The following is a 16,417-nucleotide window of genomic DNA, read 5'->3' as shown; positions in this document are numbered from 1 at the left end:
TATTTTATAGGTCATAACTTGAGTATTACCTGACATGCATTCTTATAGCTATAGAGTCTGAGTAACTAAGACATATTTTATACTTGTGCATGTGCTCACCAGTATGCATGTTGAATTTCTTATCACATAGAAAAAAAATTGCTAATAGTTTATTGGCATATCTGTCATTTTCTTGTATAACTTCGTAACAGTATGTGGTCAAATGATGTACTTATAGTAAGGAGGTGATACACTGAGGGCTGGAGTATCTTGCCCATTGCCCTAATATTTTCTTATTAAAATCATATGTTCATACTTTATATGATTATGCTTCCTTTCGTGCTTAGTACCTAAATTTTAAATGAAATTTTTGTTCATATTATGTGCTATGTGGCAACTTGAGATAGAGTATTAAAGAAAAGTTTCCTTGGTTGAGCTACATTTTACATTATGTGGTAACTTTATAACTCTTTCTTTTCATAGACATTGTTTTGTTGATCTGGTGTGTATCACAAGTTTGGGATAGTTCCATATATAGATGAAATCCTAAAAAAATTCAATAGAGTTCCTAGCTTTACATCTGCATGCTTTTATTTTCATTCGAGGACGAATGTTCCTAAGGGGGAAGGATGTAACACCTCGGATATTTACGGTTTTTCTTTGTCTCAAATAAAAGGGCTTACAACCTTAACTTGGGAGTTCTATTATAGCACCGCACATTATTTGATAACATCATATGTTAATTTATTGCCTTCCTAAAAATACTTATGAAAAAACAAAAGTTCTTGTATATGATATATTTGCATAAGTATTTATTTTATAAGATCTTTATATATTAATAATATTTTAATAGAGATAGTAAGTCTAGTTATGTCAAGAAATTACCATTATATGAGGTAGGTTCTATTGAAAATAATTTTCTATTAATTGTAGCGTATTTAAAAAGTTATATATTTTATCACGAACCTACGCAATATCCGAATAATTTTAAAATGGGATAAACTTAATTTGAGTGTGGTAACCTCCACTTTCCACGTGGAAGTAGAGGAAAGTGTGTAGCAATGTTTCCAATCAAATTGGCTCACTTATCCACTATAATAAGATTAAATTTATTATAAAGTTATTAATTACTTTTAGTGATATGTGATATTATATATTTATTCATAATAAATACACCGCCAACTTATTAACTCATCATTTAAAGAAAACACTATGTATGGCCTCTGCATATACTCTCATATATATGCCTATATGTTCCAATATACTAGAAAAGAAATTGATTGAGACTCCATGACAGTTGGTTTGGTTTTTGATATTCATAACCTTGTGTCACTCTTTAACTCCTCAAAAATCAAGTTAGTGACATGGTACATTAATTATGCACTTTTATAGTTCCGCTGAGAAAGAATTTTATGAGAAAATGTCTTGATGATCAAAAAGAAAATCGATTATCAAGTTATTGGAACCCAAATTCAAAGTATGTTAAGGCAAACTCTTTCTCCATATCGCACGAATCCTAAATATTGTAAATCATTGAATGAGTCATTTTTACTATTCTGTTACTACGAAGACCCTACTGAAGGACATTGGGATGTCAGCTGACCTTATTTCTTGAATTTATCATATTATTATTGTGTTTGTACTATTTGAAGTATACTTGACGGTCAAAAGTTATTTTCTGTAGAATTTCTTATTCCTTATATTTATTAGCGAGCTATTGTCCTAAGAATGAGGCTGAACTAATGAAGATTTATCATGTTGTATCTAAGGGGCTGTGAAACTGTTCTTTCTCGTGAGAAATTCTTACCAAAAAATTGTCGAAAATCATTTTCATACTAAACCTTGTATCCTATTCTTTTGGTTATATACTTGTTAAACAATTTTGTTTCTAAGCATGCTCACTCAACTACCAAATTGGAGTTTTCTATAGTAAGTCAAGTTAGGCATGTCAGTCTCCTTTTGAGTTTCTAAATGATTGATTTTCTAAGTTGAAGTCGAGCCAACAACTTTGAGTCTATATGTCTAATTGGTTGTACGAAAGTTAAGTGAGGTTACGATGAGACTATGTAAGCACCTTATGAATTCCCTCAAGTTTAAGTTACCTTTCTAAAGTCAAATTCAGTATTCAGGTTTATTCTAAAAGCCTATGAGTTTCTATGCGTCGTTACATGTTATACGTAAGTGATTACGAGATTTTGAGAACAAGAGTACCAATGGGCCAAGATTTGCGACATGGCAACGATAACATATATGCATTACGAATCCATGACACTACATGCTATGCATTCTATTTTCGAGCTATAATCGAAAGGTATGGGGCCTATTGCCTATATTTATATGTATGAGACACAGATGGCCAAAAGTTGGTGAATATGATGTTGGTTCGCTACTGGAAGGCACCACCATTGCTAGCAATTTGTTGGGTATGTCTGATGCTTATCGTGACCAACGACACTATCCTACGGTATGAGTGTCTACGATCGTCGATAATATAGTAACCCAACCAAGGGTTGGGGTCGTGTCCCAAGGAGCGATTTTGAGAATCAGTAGCCAATTAGAATTTCATTTGAATTAGTCGTAGCTAAAAACATTTGCGATAAAATACATTGCAAATTAAAGGGGGTGACAGAGAAATATCAATTATCAAAAGGGGTTTTGTAACAAGTGATAAAACAACAAAATAAACAAGAAAATCAAGTATGGGGAAGGTTCTTGGGATGTGACCGCAATACAAGCTCAGATAAATCGTTGGATACATGATTTCAATAGGAAATTTGCAAGACAATAGTGACTAGGCTAAGCTTTAAATGGAAATAAGCTCCCTCTCGGGCAACTTACCCCGTTTCAAATGTGTTCCTCTCGGACACCCATTTGTCGCATGAAGACCAGGCTACGCCTTATCCCACTCACTCTCTGGAGCTGAGTGTTAGGATATGGGACTAGGGCTCACCCTCTCGGGCTTAACCTCATGTCAATCCACTCCATAGGCCATCGGTCTAGTGGTTTTGGTTTCGCGACCTCCCTCTTGGGCAAGCTGAAAACACATGGGTGGCTTTGTATTTGCAACTATAAACCCTTTAGATTAAACCACAACCACTAGGTGAAATCACCATTAAAATACATCTAACCTATCAGCAAGCAAGACCCAACAAGAATATCAACCCATATTTGCTAAATCACACCCCAAGAATGGGGCTTTTTTAGCCACACATCAAGAAATAAGAAATTATACCTAACATGATAAAGAAATCAACTGGGTATAAGAAATTAAACTTTGAATTAAGCAACGGAAGAAGAATAAAGAAGACCCACTTCCAACTTGGGGAAAATGAGCTCCTTTCTTCAAGTCTCTACAAAACCCTCTCCAAACTTGAGAGAAAAATACAGAAAAATACTATAGACTAATAATAATTTTTACTCTAAAATTGTTCTCAACCAGACTACAACTCTAACTAGTATTTATAGTTTTCACAGATTGTGCTGCGGAGGATCGTTCAGCGACATTAGTGGAGATCGCCAATGAACTCGATGATCCTCCCTTTAATCAGCTCATCGCCTTTAGTGTCTTGACTTCAGTATCCTCATATTCTGGATCATTGGGCGGTACAGTACTACTTCGCAGAACTAATCGGCGACTCGCGGACTGATCCTTTCCTCGCCTTTTGATCCACTTCCTTCAAGTTTTCGCGTACTAGAACAAAGGGCGGTGCATGTCAATTCGGCGACTCGCCAAGTTGGACTCGGCGATCCGCAGACTTTCATTTCTTGCTTTTCAGCCCTTTTTGCTCCGTTTTGAGCCTAAGTGTCCATGCTTCCAGTAAAATTTCAAGTACCTGAAACTTCAGCATTTTAATCAGGTATTGAGATAAAACAAGCATTCAATGACACTATTTCTATTAAAATAAAGCCCTAAATGATCACATCTAGTTCTTGCACCACAGTCGAAAGAGCTCTTTGACTTTCTTCTTCCATTACTAAAGAATAGATCTGATTAAGACTAGGCAAGGGCTGCATCATGAAAATCTGACTCTTGGCCTTAGAATATGAGTCGTTCAACCCAGTGAGGAATTGGAAGATTTTGTGTTTCTGTATATGCTCAGCAAATACCTTAGTCGTCTCACAATTACAACATGGAGGAGGGATCAAAGCATCAAATTCATCCCATAGATCACTGAGTTTAGAGAAATATACAGACACAGAGCTATTACCTTGGGTTAAAAAAGCAATTTCCTTGTGCAGGTGAAAGGCTCGCACACTGTTTTCCATATCAAATTTCTCCTTTAGGCTATCCCAAACTCTGCGTGAATCAGATGCATATGCAATACCAGTCACTAATTCTTTGGAAAAAACATTCATGATCCAGGATAAAACTATGGCGTTACATCTTTCCCAGCGATTGAGTAACACACCAGAGTAGGAAGATTTTGCACAAGTTCCATCGATGAAACCTAACTTGTTCTTTCCAAGTAAAGCAATCTTCATGTATCGACTCCATAAGGCATAGTTTTCGGTACCAGTCAGTTGGATACCAATCAACGTGATTCCTGGAGTATCAGTGGACTGAAGAAACAGAGGATCATTGTGATCTGGAATAAGATCTGTGCGAACTGTTGGTGTACTGTTTTCACCCATTGCCAATCGAGTAAGAAGAAGAAGAATGCGGAAAAATATGCACTTAGATCGAGTGCTCTGATACCATGTGAAATGCAGCCACCATGAATCTAGGCCATGGATTTAGGACTGAGCTAGCATGAACAACTGAAATGAAGAAAAAAGTAATTTGCATAAGTAAAGAGAAATCGAGAGAATCTTATTCCATAGAATCATATGTAAACTGATACAAGACTATCTATATATATACACTGCTAACTCTAACAGAAGGTAACACATTCATTTCCTGCACATTATTGTTATACAACTAACTATCTAACTAACTCTGCATAAGTTAGTTATACTTCAACAAACTGCCACGTCACTAGGCTCAATAAATTCGGAGAGAGAAGAAGAACAAAGAAGAACGAAGAAGAACACATATTAGAGATTTTTAATTTTTCAAGAAAATGAAAGTGCATAGAAAATAACAATTTCTTAGAAGATTGAATAGGTGGAAAGATAAAAATATTTTACAGATCTTTTACTTTTGTGTCGATTGAATCAAAAAGGAAGAAAAAGTAAAAAAAATATTTGAAAAGCTCAGTAATAACCATTAATTGGTGAGATAAAAATATTAAATTTAATATTTCCTCCATCTTATTTTATATGGCATCCTCTATAAATAGATGGACCATAATACTTGTTATTTTATAAAATTTATGCATAAATTATCATATTTTGCCTATTATATCCTTGATAGAGTAGTTAATTAATCTTGAAAATATATTCATCATTTATTATAAAATTGACTTAAGAAAACATTAAATAAGGATAAAAGGGTAAAGTTACATCATTTCTTAATACAAGTGCAAAGTAAAAAGATAACATATAAAATGGGACGGAGGGAGTACATGATTATCATCCCAAAAAATAGGCACAAAAATCCCAAAAAACTAATTTAGTAAAATCAAAAATAAATAAATAATTAAAATTGGAAATTAATTTAATATGCTATGCTTGTAACTTATAAACTTCATTTGTAACTAAATATAAATAGGTGTATATATTCTTAATTAAAGTCTTAAATAGTGTACTTTTGTAATTTTCACTAATAAATATACGTTCCTCTAATATGATTATTTCTGATTTAAGATTTAATTGGCTATTTAAAAATAGTAGTATTAATTAAAGAGAGATATTTTATATTTATATATTTTTAAAAAAGTTGAAATTAGATTAATATTATTAAGAGTCTGTTTGATATTGACGTTGGAAGGCCAAAACATTTATTTTTAATTTTTTTTGAAAAATTAAACGTTTGACAAATTAGTACAACTGAATTTAAATAGAAGTAGAGACAATTTTCTGTTGTTAGAAAGACGCTATAAATTTTTACTTGTTAAAAAAAGTAGAAGAAGAAACAAGAAATATATTTTTCAAAACTAAACTATTTCTTCCATATATACATATATATCAATATATTCCTTATTAATTAATTAACATATCTTAGATGTTTGTTACGTTTCATTTAAAAACTTTATTTTATTATTTTTCTATAATATTTTAAAATTTTTAATTTACGTTTATATATTATTATTTTATATTTTATATTTTATATATTATTTTATGTATTATTTTGGAGAATTAGAAAAAAAGCAACAACAATATTTTTGCAAGATTAGAAAAAAACATGTCCTTTGTTCAATAATAGTTGTTCATACACTATACTATTTTTGAAGGTAAGATTACTTGGATGGGTGCCTTTTAAAAAATAATTATGAATTTTAGCGATACATTTTATTTATTACCATTTTTAGCAATATGTATTAAAAGTGAATTATGTATGCAATATATACGTATTATAACTGTTTTTTAAAAATATATTATGTTTTTTTGGTAAGAAGTTGACACATTGTATTATAAGTGTATTAAAATGTGTGATAAATGTATTATCCATCAATAAAACTTGTATTATATGTGAATAATAAATTACTCTTTGTAATATGCATTAAAACTGTATTATAAATGTATTAAAAGTGATCAAGTGAAAAAAAAATGTGCTTGCTATAAATAGTAAATATTTTTTTATTATAGTATATTTATGTAACTTACTTTTGAATGTCCAACAATACTTGTCCATTTTATGAAATCAATATATAATTTTATACTTAATTCCTAATTACTTTTATCACTAATTATGATTATTTTCCATTATATTTTTCCAAGATATAATACTTATTATATTGAAAAGTGGGAGTAGAATGAAAAAGAGAGAATTATGTGATGGGTGGATGGACAAGTTAGGATAAAGGTGTGGAGAAGAATGTGTACACATGAGAAGCAAGCGTGGCAAGCTTTGGCATGTCGAAATGACACTTTGCTTCTTTTGGCATGTATATCTGCCACGTCAAACTTATTAGTTCTATATCAAATTCTCATCCCAAAACACAACAAAATTTGATTAGATTAGATTAGAAGGAGTGATAAGCTTGAAAATAGTGAACAAAGGAGAAAGCTGGAAAAATATATAAAAAATAAAGAGCAAAGGAATCCTGATCGAACGCCCACGCCAAGAGAGAATATATGGAGGCAGAGACCAGTGCAGCTAATGCTCCAGCAAGTGCAGCTAGTGATACTCCGGTTACTATGAAAAAGATGATAATGGTGGCAATCGATGAGAGCGAGGAGAGTTTCTATGCTCTCAAATGGGCATTAGATAATTTGATCAACGATCCTTCTATTATCATCACTTTGATCAATGTCCAACTTCCTTTTACCCCCATGGTTTATCCTGCTGGACCTGGTATGTATATACTCTCATTTCTATTTATTAAAAAAAAGCATGATTCAGAAGTTTTTTTTAAAAAAAAATAAAAAATTGTATGCAATCAAACTAAAATGGAGTAATTAATTTGGGACGGAAGGTGTAGTAAGGTGAACTAATTGGTTTATATTTATAGTTGTGTTTGCGACGCCTACTGTTGTTGAAGCTGTGAAAAAAGGACAACACGAGAATGCAACTAGAATACTCTCTCGGGCACTCCATCTCTGCAAACAAAAGATGGTACCTACAATTGACAATTTCTGGTTGTTTATATATTTGTGCGCTCTTATTATTAATTTGTGATTGGGTTTAGGTGAAGGCGGAGACTCTGATCCTAGATGGGGACCCAAAAGATATGATATGTCAAGCTGCACATGAATTGCACGCGGACCTTCTAGTAGTCGGTAGCCGAGGGCTCGGCAAGATTAAAAGGTAAATTTTCATTTCAATAATTTTGACCCTACACATTGAAATTATTATATGAGTCTCCTATATATGTGAATATTGAATAAGTAAAAGTATTTAATTTGTATGTCATTAGTCATGATATGTTTTGTGGAATCAAAGTATTTTTACAATTGGAGCAGCAAGTTGAGCTGGTTAATCGGCATAATTAAAGTGATAATAGCAATTTCAGGTGGAGTTTCCTGTGACACTGTGTGGAGACATTCAAAGAGGCACGCACATGCATGAATGTTGTTTCATACACTATTGTTCTGACCACCGTAAAAGTTGTTGGAATTAGAGTTTTAAGGTTTTCACTCCATATGTCCAAGCCTGGAAATGATCCTAATTACACCTCTCAAGTTAATAACTCAATATCCAATCCATTACACCATTAGTCTTCTACTGGGGAAGTTCCCGCTGTAAAGCTTATGATCGACAATCATTTGGACTTCACTGAATTTGCAACTAGTCCAATCTCTGAACTATGTTTATTAAAGCTTCCACAATTCTCTGCATAGAACCTATACATTACCTTTGCAGAATATCATATGATCATCTACAAAGATAAGGTGTGTAATCTTCACCTCTCTATATATAATATATCAAAACATTTTGGACCAGGAACCTCTCTTTCACAAAGGCAGTTTGTGTGTCACTTACTTGAAACGGGTAGCATATCATATATAGAGTATTGCAAAGGAATTTAGAGATGCACTTACATATAACATTTTACAACATATATACACCAAGTATGAATTGAGTAGGTATAACACAGGTAGCATTCAGTCGCTTCCATTATTTTTCCAATTCTGAGAAATTCCAACACCGCACCACATACATCCATGTCCAAATAATGACCTCCCAAGCAGTCTTACAAGACTCACTGGCCTGGCCTTTTATTTTACATTGATACTGAAAATGACCTCCTTAACTTCCTTCTCATTAAAATGCCTTAATAAAGAAATTAAAGAGCGGCATATGCGTTGCTCCTTTAATTTGACCCCCAGACGTAGTTGCTGGTAAAATCTATCAAACACCCCTGATCCTCGATCGACTACTGTTGCTTGATCTCCATATTCTTTTACACAAGAAGCTTTGTGAAATTTCTAAAATGTGAATGTTAAAAAGTTCACACTAAAAATCTGTGGAAACATATATGTATAAACGCGCACGGGCACGCTAGAGAGAAGACAAAACGAGCAGGAAAGTTTTAGTAGTTTTAATTGCTCTTGTTGGAATGTTTATGATAATTCACAGTGATTAAGCTTATTTTGCAGGGCTTTCTTGGGTAGTGTGAGTGACTATTGTGCTCATCATGTGCAATGCCCTATTCTCATTGTGAAGCCATCCAAGAAAATCCCCAAAAGCAGCTAAGTAAGATATATGATGCGCTGCACGAAGTCTTTTAGTTGATGATGTAAACGCAAGTGTTCATTGAGGATTATATAATGACTTATATATGTAAAAAAATATGAAGGAGCTTTATTAATTATCAATAAATTGAGGTTGTATGTGTTTTCTTAACCACCGACAATAGAAAGCTATTTATAAGAGTCGTCAAACTGGGGAACTAGTACTAGAGCCATCTGAGTATTTTATCGTCTGGTAATTTGCTGCAGCCCATGTGGCTCGTTATTTGGTATAATAAACTTAACAATTATATTGAATTCTAATTAGAGATGAGATATCTAGCCTTTCACCTTCGATAGAACAAAGGAAACTCTGTCATACAAGGGTCCTCCTCCTTTAAGTACAAGTTAAACTTCTCTTTTTAATATGAATTGACTCGCAAAGAAAGTAGATTTCTCGTATCTAATAATACCGTTGGAAGGCTCTTTTGAAATAATCAGGTGGATGTATGTAGAAAATCAAGACCTTTGTACCTTCATTGCATGTATGTTTCGAGCTTGCAATAGTCTGACATATATGATTCTGAAGATTGTACATGGCCGAGTTGGTTCAGATTTTTTAAATATCAAATCATTCGTGTCGGATTTTTAAATTTATAAATCAAACCAATAAAATTTGGGTTTTTCAGCCTTGAGTTTTTCCGGTAAAATATTCATACAAACATATAATTTACTTGTACATTAAATATTTCTTTAGTTCTACAGAAATAGGACTATTTAAGGTATTTTTTAAGAAAATAACACAAAATATGATATGATTAATGACACTAAAATATTCAACAAAAAAAATAATAATGAAATTGGGTAAAATAAATATTGCAAATTATCAAGTCATAATGAAAATGATCATAATTTAAAGTACTAAGTTATGCTAAAATAAGTTTAATAAGTATTAGTTACATGACTAAATATTAAAGGAAATTAAAATTAGATTATGTATTTTTTTGTCTAAATCAATGTAAAACTAAAGAACAAATATTCAATATTATTGTCATTTTTAGTGTTGAATTGATTTTCTTTTTGCATTAGTATTAATTTGATTTTGATTTAAGTTTTATTCTAATTATCAACATCTGTGACTATAATCTTTATTGAACCATTAAGAATTCTAAGTTTCAAATTTGAAATAATATATTAAAAGATAAAAACTATGAAAAAAAATAAGAAATATTTAAAAATTATATCAAAGTAAATATTTTTATGTATAAAATAAAATTTTAAAATTATATATATTATGTCGGGTTGGTTTGGTCTTGAGTTGTTTGTTTAGTTAAAACCAAACCAATCCAAATATAGTCAGGTTTTTTTTTTTAATACCAAATCAAGTCAAACCAAATCACTAGTCGGATTTTTTTCGATTCGACTCAATTCACGGTTTGATACGATTTTCGATTCAATTTTTGTACCCCAGTTATGTCATTGAATGTTCGCTGCCAAGAATAGTCTTCAAAGCCTAATTAGCCTGATATGTCATTCCTTTGTAATAAATTGTCTTGTATCTCCATATCTACAAGCAGTGTGTCCCTTCCAAATTTTCCTGCAAACAACCAGAGGAGTGAAGTGAACGAAGTAGCAACTCGGCAGCCATGTTCCAAGGTTTCTTTTGCCACCAAAGGTCTAGATTAATTTTTATGATATTAGCATTGTTGTATAGCTAGTGGATATAATCCATAAAACCTATAATGCATTCGAGTATGAAATATATTATATTGTTGTTAGGAGGTAAAATATGTATAGTAATATAATAAGTCAAGTTGTATTATTATCAAATTTCTTCCAAATATAAGTAGTTGCATTTCCTCTATTGAATACATGTTCAAGGGGAATTTTAGTAGTTCAATTGATTGGTTATTTGAACTTCCACCTTATTGGTAGGAGTTTGATTCTTCCACTGTAACACCTCAAAAGTTTCTAACTCAGATAAAGTTGAAAAAATGCTGAAGTTTGCAACATCTTTGCTTCCATGAGGGCTTTCACGAACCGTATAAGGTTCCACGGTCTGTGGAGCCACCTCATGGAGAAGAAGCCTCGACGAGGGCATTCACGGACCGTACAAGGTTCCACGGTCCGTGGAGCCAACTCAGGAACGGTCCGTAAATGGATTCAAAGACCGCAAACTCGGCCGTAGTTCCACTTTAAAAAGTTGAGAAATGAGGGATAGCAGGACGGATGGGTTACACAAGCCGTGGAGGATCCTGCAAACTGTGGATAGGTCTATAGACCACACCACTAAACTTCAAGAAATTTTGGCTAAGGATGGTTGTATGGGAGATCTTTACGGTCACTGTAAGCCTTATCGTGGAACGAAAGGTCAGAGACTTGACAATTTTGCTTCGACAGGACAGGAGGACTTCACGATCTGTGTAAGGGTTAACGTTATGTGGATTGCTATTCAACAGTTTCTTCGAGAAAAAACTGAGTTATTTTCTACTCTTTTAATTTCTATACCACGTTTTAGACCTTTTTTGAAGATTGTAATTGGCTCCTAAAACCCCTAAGCTTTCCCTTTAGCTTTAATTCTTTCAAACTCCAAATTCTCTCTCAAGTTTTTTTCCCCAAGAAAGCTAGGGTTCAAGAATTTCAAGCCTCCATTGGTGAATTCATTGAAGGTTTTCATCAAGATATGTGAGAAATTCATCAATGAGTTCCTCTTCACCCATTGAGTTCCACATAAATCTCATATTCTCAATTATGATTCTTACCCAATTCTAGCGTTTTATGATTTTCTTATGGGTTCTATTGAATTTAAATTTGTTCTTCATGATTTATCTTATTATGCATAATTTGATAAAAAATCAATATTTTCAATAATATTTTTCATGAACTCATGCAATGCAAGTATCTTATGATCATGAGTCAAGCTATGTTGATATGCCTGCATTAGGCTATGAAGATTTTCATGAATCAATGGTGCTTTTAAATAAAGTATCAACAAGTCTATATGAAAATATGATGCTTCTGATTAAAGCACCTTTCATTATGAATGTCTATCATGATTTAGATGGTTTCAATTATAGTGTCTCTTAAGACTATGTTATGTATCATGATTTTTAAGGAGATATTCTTATGATGATTATCAAACTTTTATGAATGATTCAATATACTAGATTCTTACTGTTTTAAAGAATACAATTATGATTATGAACGTTTTCAATAGGGAGACAACTTAGCACCGAGTTGGACTAGTGGTGAATATTCAGGTCTCAGAACTACATGTCCCGTAGGACTTAGTCTTAATTGACTCTAGATAGTGGATCTACCTAAACTCATAATTATGATATTTACCTTGGCAAGTAGGACACTCTCTTTTCGATGTGAGAGCAGTACATTGAACTCCTTGTTAAAGCTCACATGGTTTACTTCAGTTAATGGTATCTCCAACATATATTATGATTATGATTATAATTTAAAGAGGAATGCATGACCTCATACTATGCTTACAAAATCACATTTTTTAGTTTATTTTTATGTTTCTTTTGTCATTGCATTATCATAATTTTTAGACTCGTTATGGTATATATCATGTCATGCATCGTCCCCATATTTCGTAATTTCAAGTATTGATTGCATACATTCTTGTGCCTATATTATCTTATAATATAGGTGTTGGCACATCCTATCAGGCTCGCAGTTAGTACTGGATTCCATTAGCCTACACAACTTTTTGTGAGTCCTCATGGTTTGGAGACATGCCACTTTTATTTTTTTTATGATCATTCATTCAACAAATAACTACTCTCTTTTATTTAGTGAATATAGTTGAAGATATAATATTTTCTTTGTCTCAACTCTCTCTTTCACTATTACATACTATTATATTTTTTTACACTTAACATATTTCATCTCCTACGCAACACAACGGAAGAAGCATCACTATTTATAGGTGAAGAAGTTTTCCATGTAATCAATGGGTAGAATGAGGGATAGTAATGTGGGTGTCACGACTCGATTCCTTGAGTCATGATGACACCAACTATAACCCACTAGTAGGTTAGCCAACATGTTATCCCGAACAACAAGTAGTGTGTGTAAGGATAGAAACAAAGCCGAAACGACAAATAAACTATAGAAATAGAAGAATAGGTGGAAGCAAACCAAAATATAAATACAAACAACCGCATTCACAGCAATCCATGTATTGAAAAAACTAATTATTTTAAATAAATAGTCATAGATCTGAAAAGATTGCTATAAAAAAGGATCATTGCATACCCAGGTAAAGCGCTTGCAAAAGTTTGCCTGCGTGTAGATATTGGTAATACTTTAAATAAAATAAAAATGATCTCTTGGCAATGGAATTAACCTATCCCCCTCATAGTTGTAAGTGATGAATCACAGAATAGACAAAGTATCAAACTTTTCGATGATGTGATGATAGACATATTGAAGAGATTACCAGCAAAATCACTAATTAGATTAAAGTGTGCATCTAAAAGTTTGTACTCTTTGATAAATGATCCTGATTTCATCTTTATCCATTATAATTACGATTCTCTCTCAAATCACTTCATACTTCTTAAGCGTTATGTCGAAATTGAGGAAAGTACCAATTCCATTTATTATAATGGTAAAAATATTCTATCCTTACATTCAAATGATGAAGCATTCAAATCTATAACACCAAATGTAGAATACTTGGCTAATTATTTAGGTGTTAACATTGCAGGTGTCTGCAATGGCATAGTCTGCATTGCTAGTTATAGGGGGCATTTGTTTTGTATAACCCAACATTAAGAGAGTTTTGGGAACTCCCTCCTAGCATTCTCCCTCCTCCCGCACACTTATCGCCCACTAAAGAGCTTCCCTACTTGGTTGACATGACAGTAGGAATCGGGTTTGACACTAACACTAATGATTATAAGGTCGTTAGAATCCTAGATCCCGGTCATGAATATGAATTTGAAGATTTTGATAATAATAGAAAGCATCTTCATAAGGTAGAAGTCTACAATCTAAGCACAAATAGTTGGAGAAAACTTAAGGATCTAGAATGCTTAGTAGATCCCTTACGTTGTTCTTATGTATTATTTAAAAGAGCCTATCATTGGTGTGGATATCTTAAGGAAGGAGGTAATTGCATCGTTAATTTTGATTTCAATACCGATTTGTTCCAAAAACTTCCATATCCAGAGGGTATAGCTAGGAAAGGAAGAGAGATTCTCTTTGTGTTAAATCAAACTCTAGCTTTGATTCATTTTACTGTGAATTTTCCTCAAGAGGTGTTAGTTGATCAATCAATTGATATATGGGTAATGAAGAAATATGGTGATAGAAAATCATTGGTAAAGGAATTAATAGTTGGACAGATTCTCATAAGGACACCATTGTCAGTTTGGAAGAATGAAACAGAACTAATGATAGAAAGCAGGGATATGGAAAACTTCTGTCTTGTAATCTCCTTTTCCATGAAATGAAGGACCTTCATATGTCTTGTGTTCCCAACACATGGGAAGCTATGGTTTGCAAAGAGAGCTTGATTTCTATCAAGAAAGAGAGAGACAAGTGGTCCTGATTTTAGACAACATTGCCATCCATATCATATAAATTATTCTTGTTACTTAAAAGAATTTCATACTCCATTCATCTCATTTTATATGACACTTTTCAGATTTCGAGATTCAAACAAGTCTAATTTTTATCGTAAGTTTTTCATAGATCGTTTAAACCTTTTGAATTGTCAATTATTGTGACTTATATTACTTTTTACATAATTTACAAATGTATAAATTTCATTTCAAAATATTTGAAGATTCCATGCCCAAATTCCCGGTCAAACTTAAGATGTTTGACTCTCGAAAAACGAAAAGTGTCACATAAATTGAAACATAGGAGTAATTATTTAGTACTCTACTACAATCTATTCCCTTTTGCTTTTGATTATACATCTTTCATGCAAGACATCCTGCATTAATTATTATCGAATCATCATTTAATAACTAGATCATTATGTATTTTTTAAATTTGTGGATACGTATATAGTATTCACGTCGGCATATCCTGGACAAGGATTAATTTAGTGAGTGCTCTCTACTTTCACAATGTACTACATAGTGGGAACCCCAAAAGTGGATGATGTTGCTTGAAATTCTTTCAATATAATGGTGTGTTTGATAGGAAGGAAAATATATAAGTCGTTTTATAACTTATTTTTTGGTGTTACATTAGTTAGAAGAAAATATTATCTTAAAGGCTTTTAGGTATAATCTAAGAAAATACTGTCTAGGACAATAAAAGAAAAGAAAAGGCTTTTACCAAGGGAAACTCCAATAGCTACGGTAGACAATAAGATTTGTGTCGAGAAAACAATAATCAAGAACGAAAAAATATCACAACATTCGTATTTATTGTTTCAAAGTGCGAGTGTTACAATCTCTATGATTCCTTTGAATTCACCTTTTCGGATATAATTCAAGGGCTCTTGAGCTTGATCTTAAATTTGTCTGGATCTTGAATTTGTCTTGAACTTGATCTTCGATTCAAGGGCATTAAAGCTTTTTCTTGAATCTCCAATGAACTTGAACTTGAACTTTATCTTGATCTTGACTTTTATTTGAATTCAAGGGCTTCTAGCTTGTTCTTGAATCCGGTGGTCTTGATCTTGATCGTTCTTGAACTTGAATGCTTGAATTCTTAAACTTGTAGCTTATAGAGAAAATGTCGGAATACTGACCCCCAGATATGCCTAAGGAACATGTATATTCTATTTGTTCCTTTGCATATTACAACAGTTACGTTATGTAAAGCAAATAAAGTAATGACACAATATTTTATCGCGGAAAATCCCAACTCATAAAGGGTAAAAAACCACGACCTACACCTCTATAGGATTTAACTCCATTTCATTAAACTCTGAGCCTCAACAAAAGATTATAAACCTATGTAACCTAAGGAATTATAAACTCTAATTCCTAGACGTCAACAACCAACTAGATCATCGACCTCACTTCAAGCTATGAATTCAGATTACAACTCTTGCAATCCTAGGAACTAAATTTAATTCCTAACTCCAACACAAACCCCCCAAGGTTTATGTTCCCAAGTCTTTAAGTCGCCCAACTTGAAGACTATATTCCTACTCCAGCTTATACTTCACTGGATCTAGATAGAATTAAAGATACAACTCGATAAAAACTCAATACAAGCAAACTTAACTTAAGAATTATAA

General features: G+C 32.6%; 1 protein-coding gene and 1 pseudogene across 1 annotated transcript; both read left to right on the top strand.

The window, feature by feature from the left end:
* Positions 1-7,062: 7,062 nt before the first annotated feature.
* LOC125875880 (universal stress protein A-like protein) lies at positions 7,063-9,364 on the top strand. Its single transcript, XM_049556933.1, has 4 exons — positions 7,063-7,375; positions 7,533-7,636; positions 7,710-7,828; positions 9,121-9,364. The coding sequence occupies exons 1-4, from the start codon at positions 7,156-7,158 to the stop codon at positions 9,215-9,217; spliced, it is 540 nt and encodes a 179-aa protein (XP_049412890.1). The 5' UTR covers positions 7,063-7,155; the 3' UTR covers positions 9,218-9,364.
* Positions 9,365-11,402: 2,038 nt separating this feature from the next.
* On the top strand, positions 11,403-14,764 carry LOC125853517 (F-box protein CPR1-like; annotated as a pseudogene).
* The last annotated feature ends 1,653 nt before the right edge of the window (positions 14,765-16,417 follow it).

Source organism: Solanum stenotomum, chromosome 1, assembly GCF_019186545.1.
Source record: "Solanum stenotomum isolate F172 chromosome 1, ASM1918654v1, whole genome shotgun sequence".
Classification (NCBI taxonomy): domain Eukaryota; kingdom Viridiplantae; phylum Streptophyta; class Magnoliopsida; order Solanales; family Solanaceae; genus Solanum; species Solanum stenotomum.
The sequence above is the reverse complement of the archived record's forward strand: the minus strand, read 5'-3'. Positions and strand labels throughout refer to the sequence as shown.

What these genes read in the sequence shown, in the direction of transcription:
- LOC125875880 (XM_049556933.1), top strand. Translation starts at nt 7,156, where the DNA reads ATGGAGGCAGAGACCAGTGCAGCTAATGCTCCAGCAAGTGCAGCTAGT. An exon ending in GGTTTATCCTGCTGGACCTG is followed by an intron (nt 7,376 to 7,532) that starts GTATGTATATAC and finishes TTATATTTATAG; the next exon opens with TTGTGTTTGCGACGCCTACT. An exon ending in GGGCTCGGCAAGATTAAAAG is followed by an intron (nt 7,829 to 9,120) that starts GTAAATTTTCAT and finishes CTTATTTTGCAG; the next exon opens with GGCTTTCTTGGGTAGTGTGA.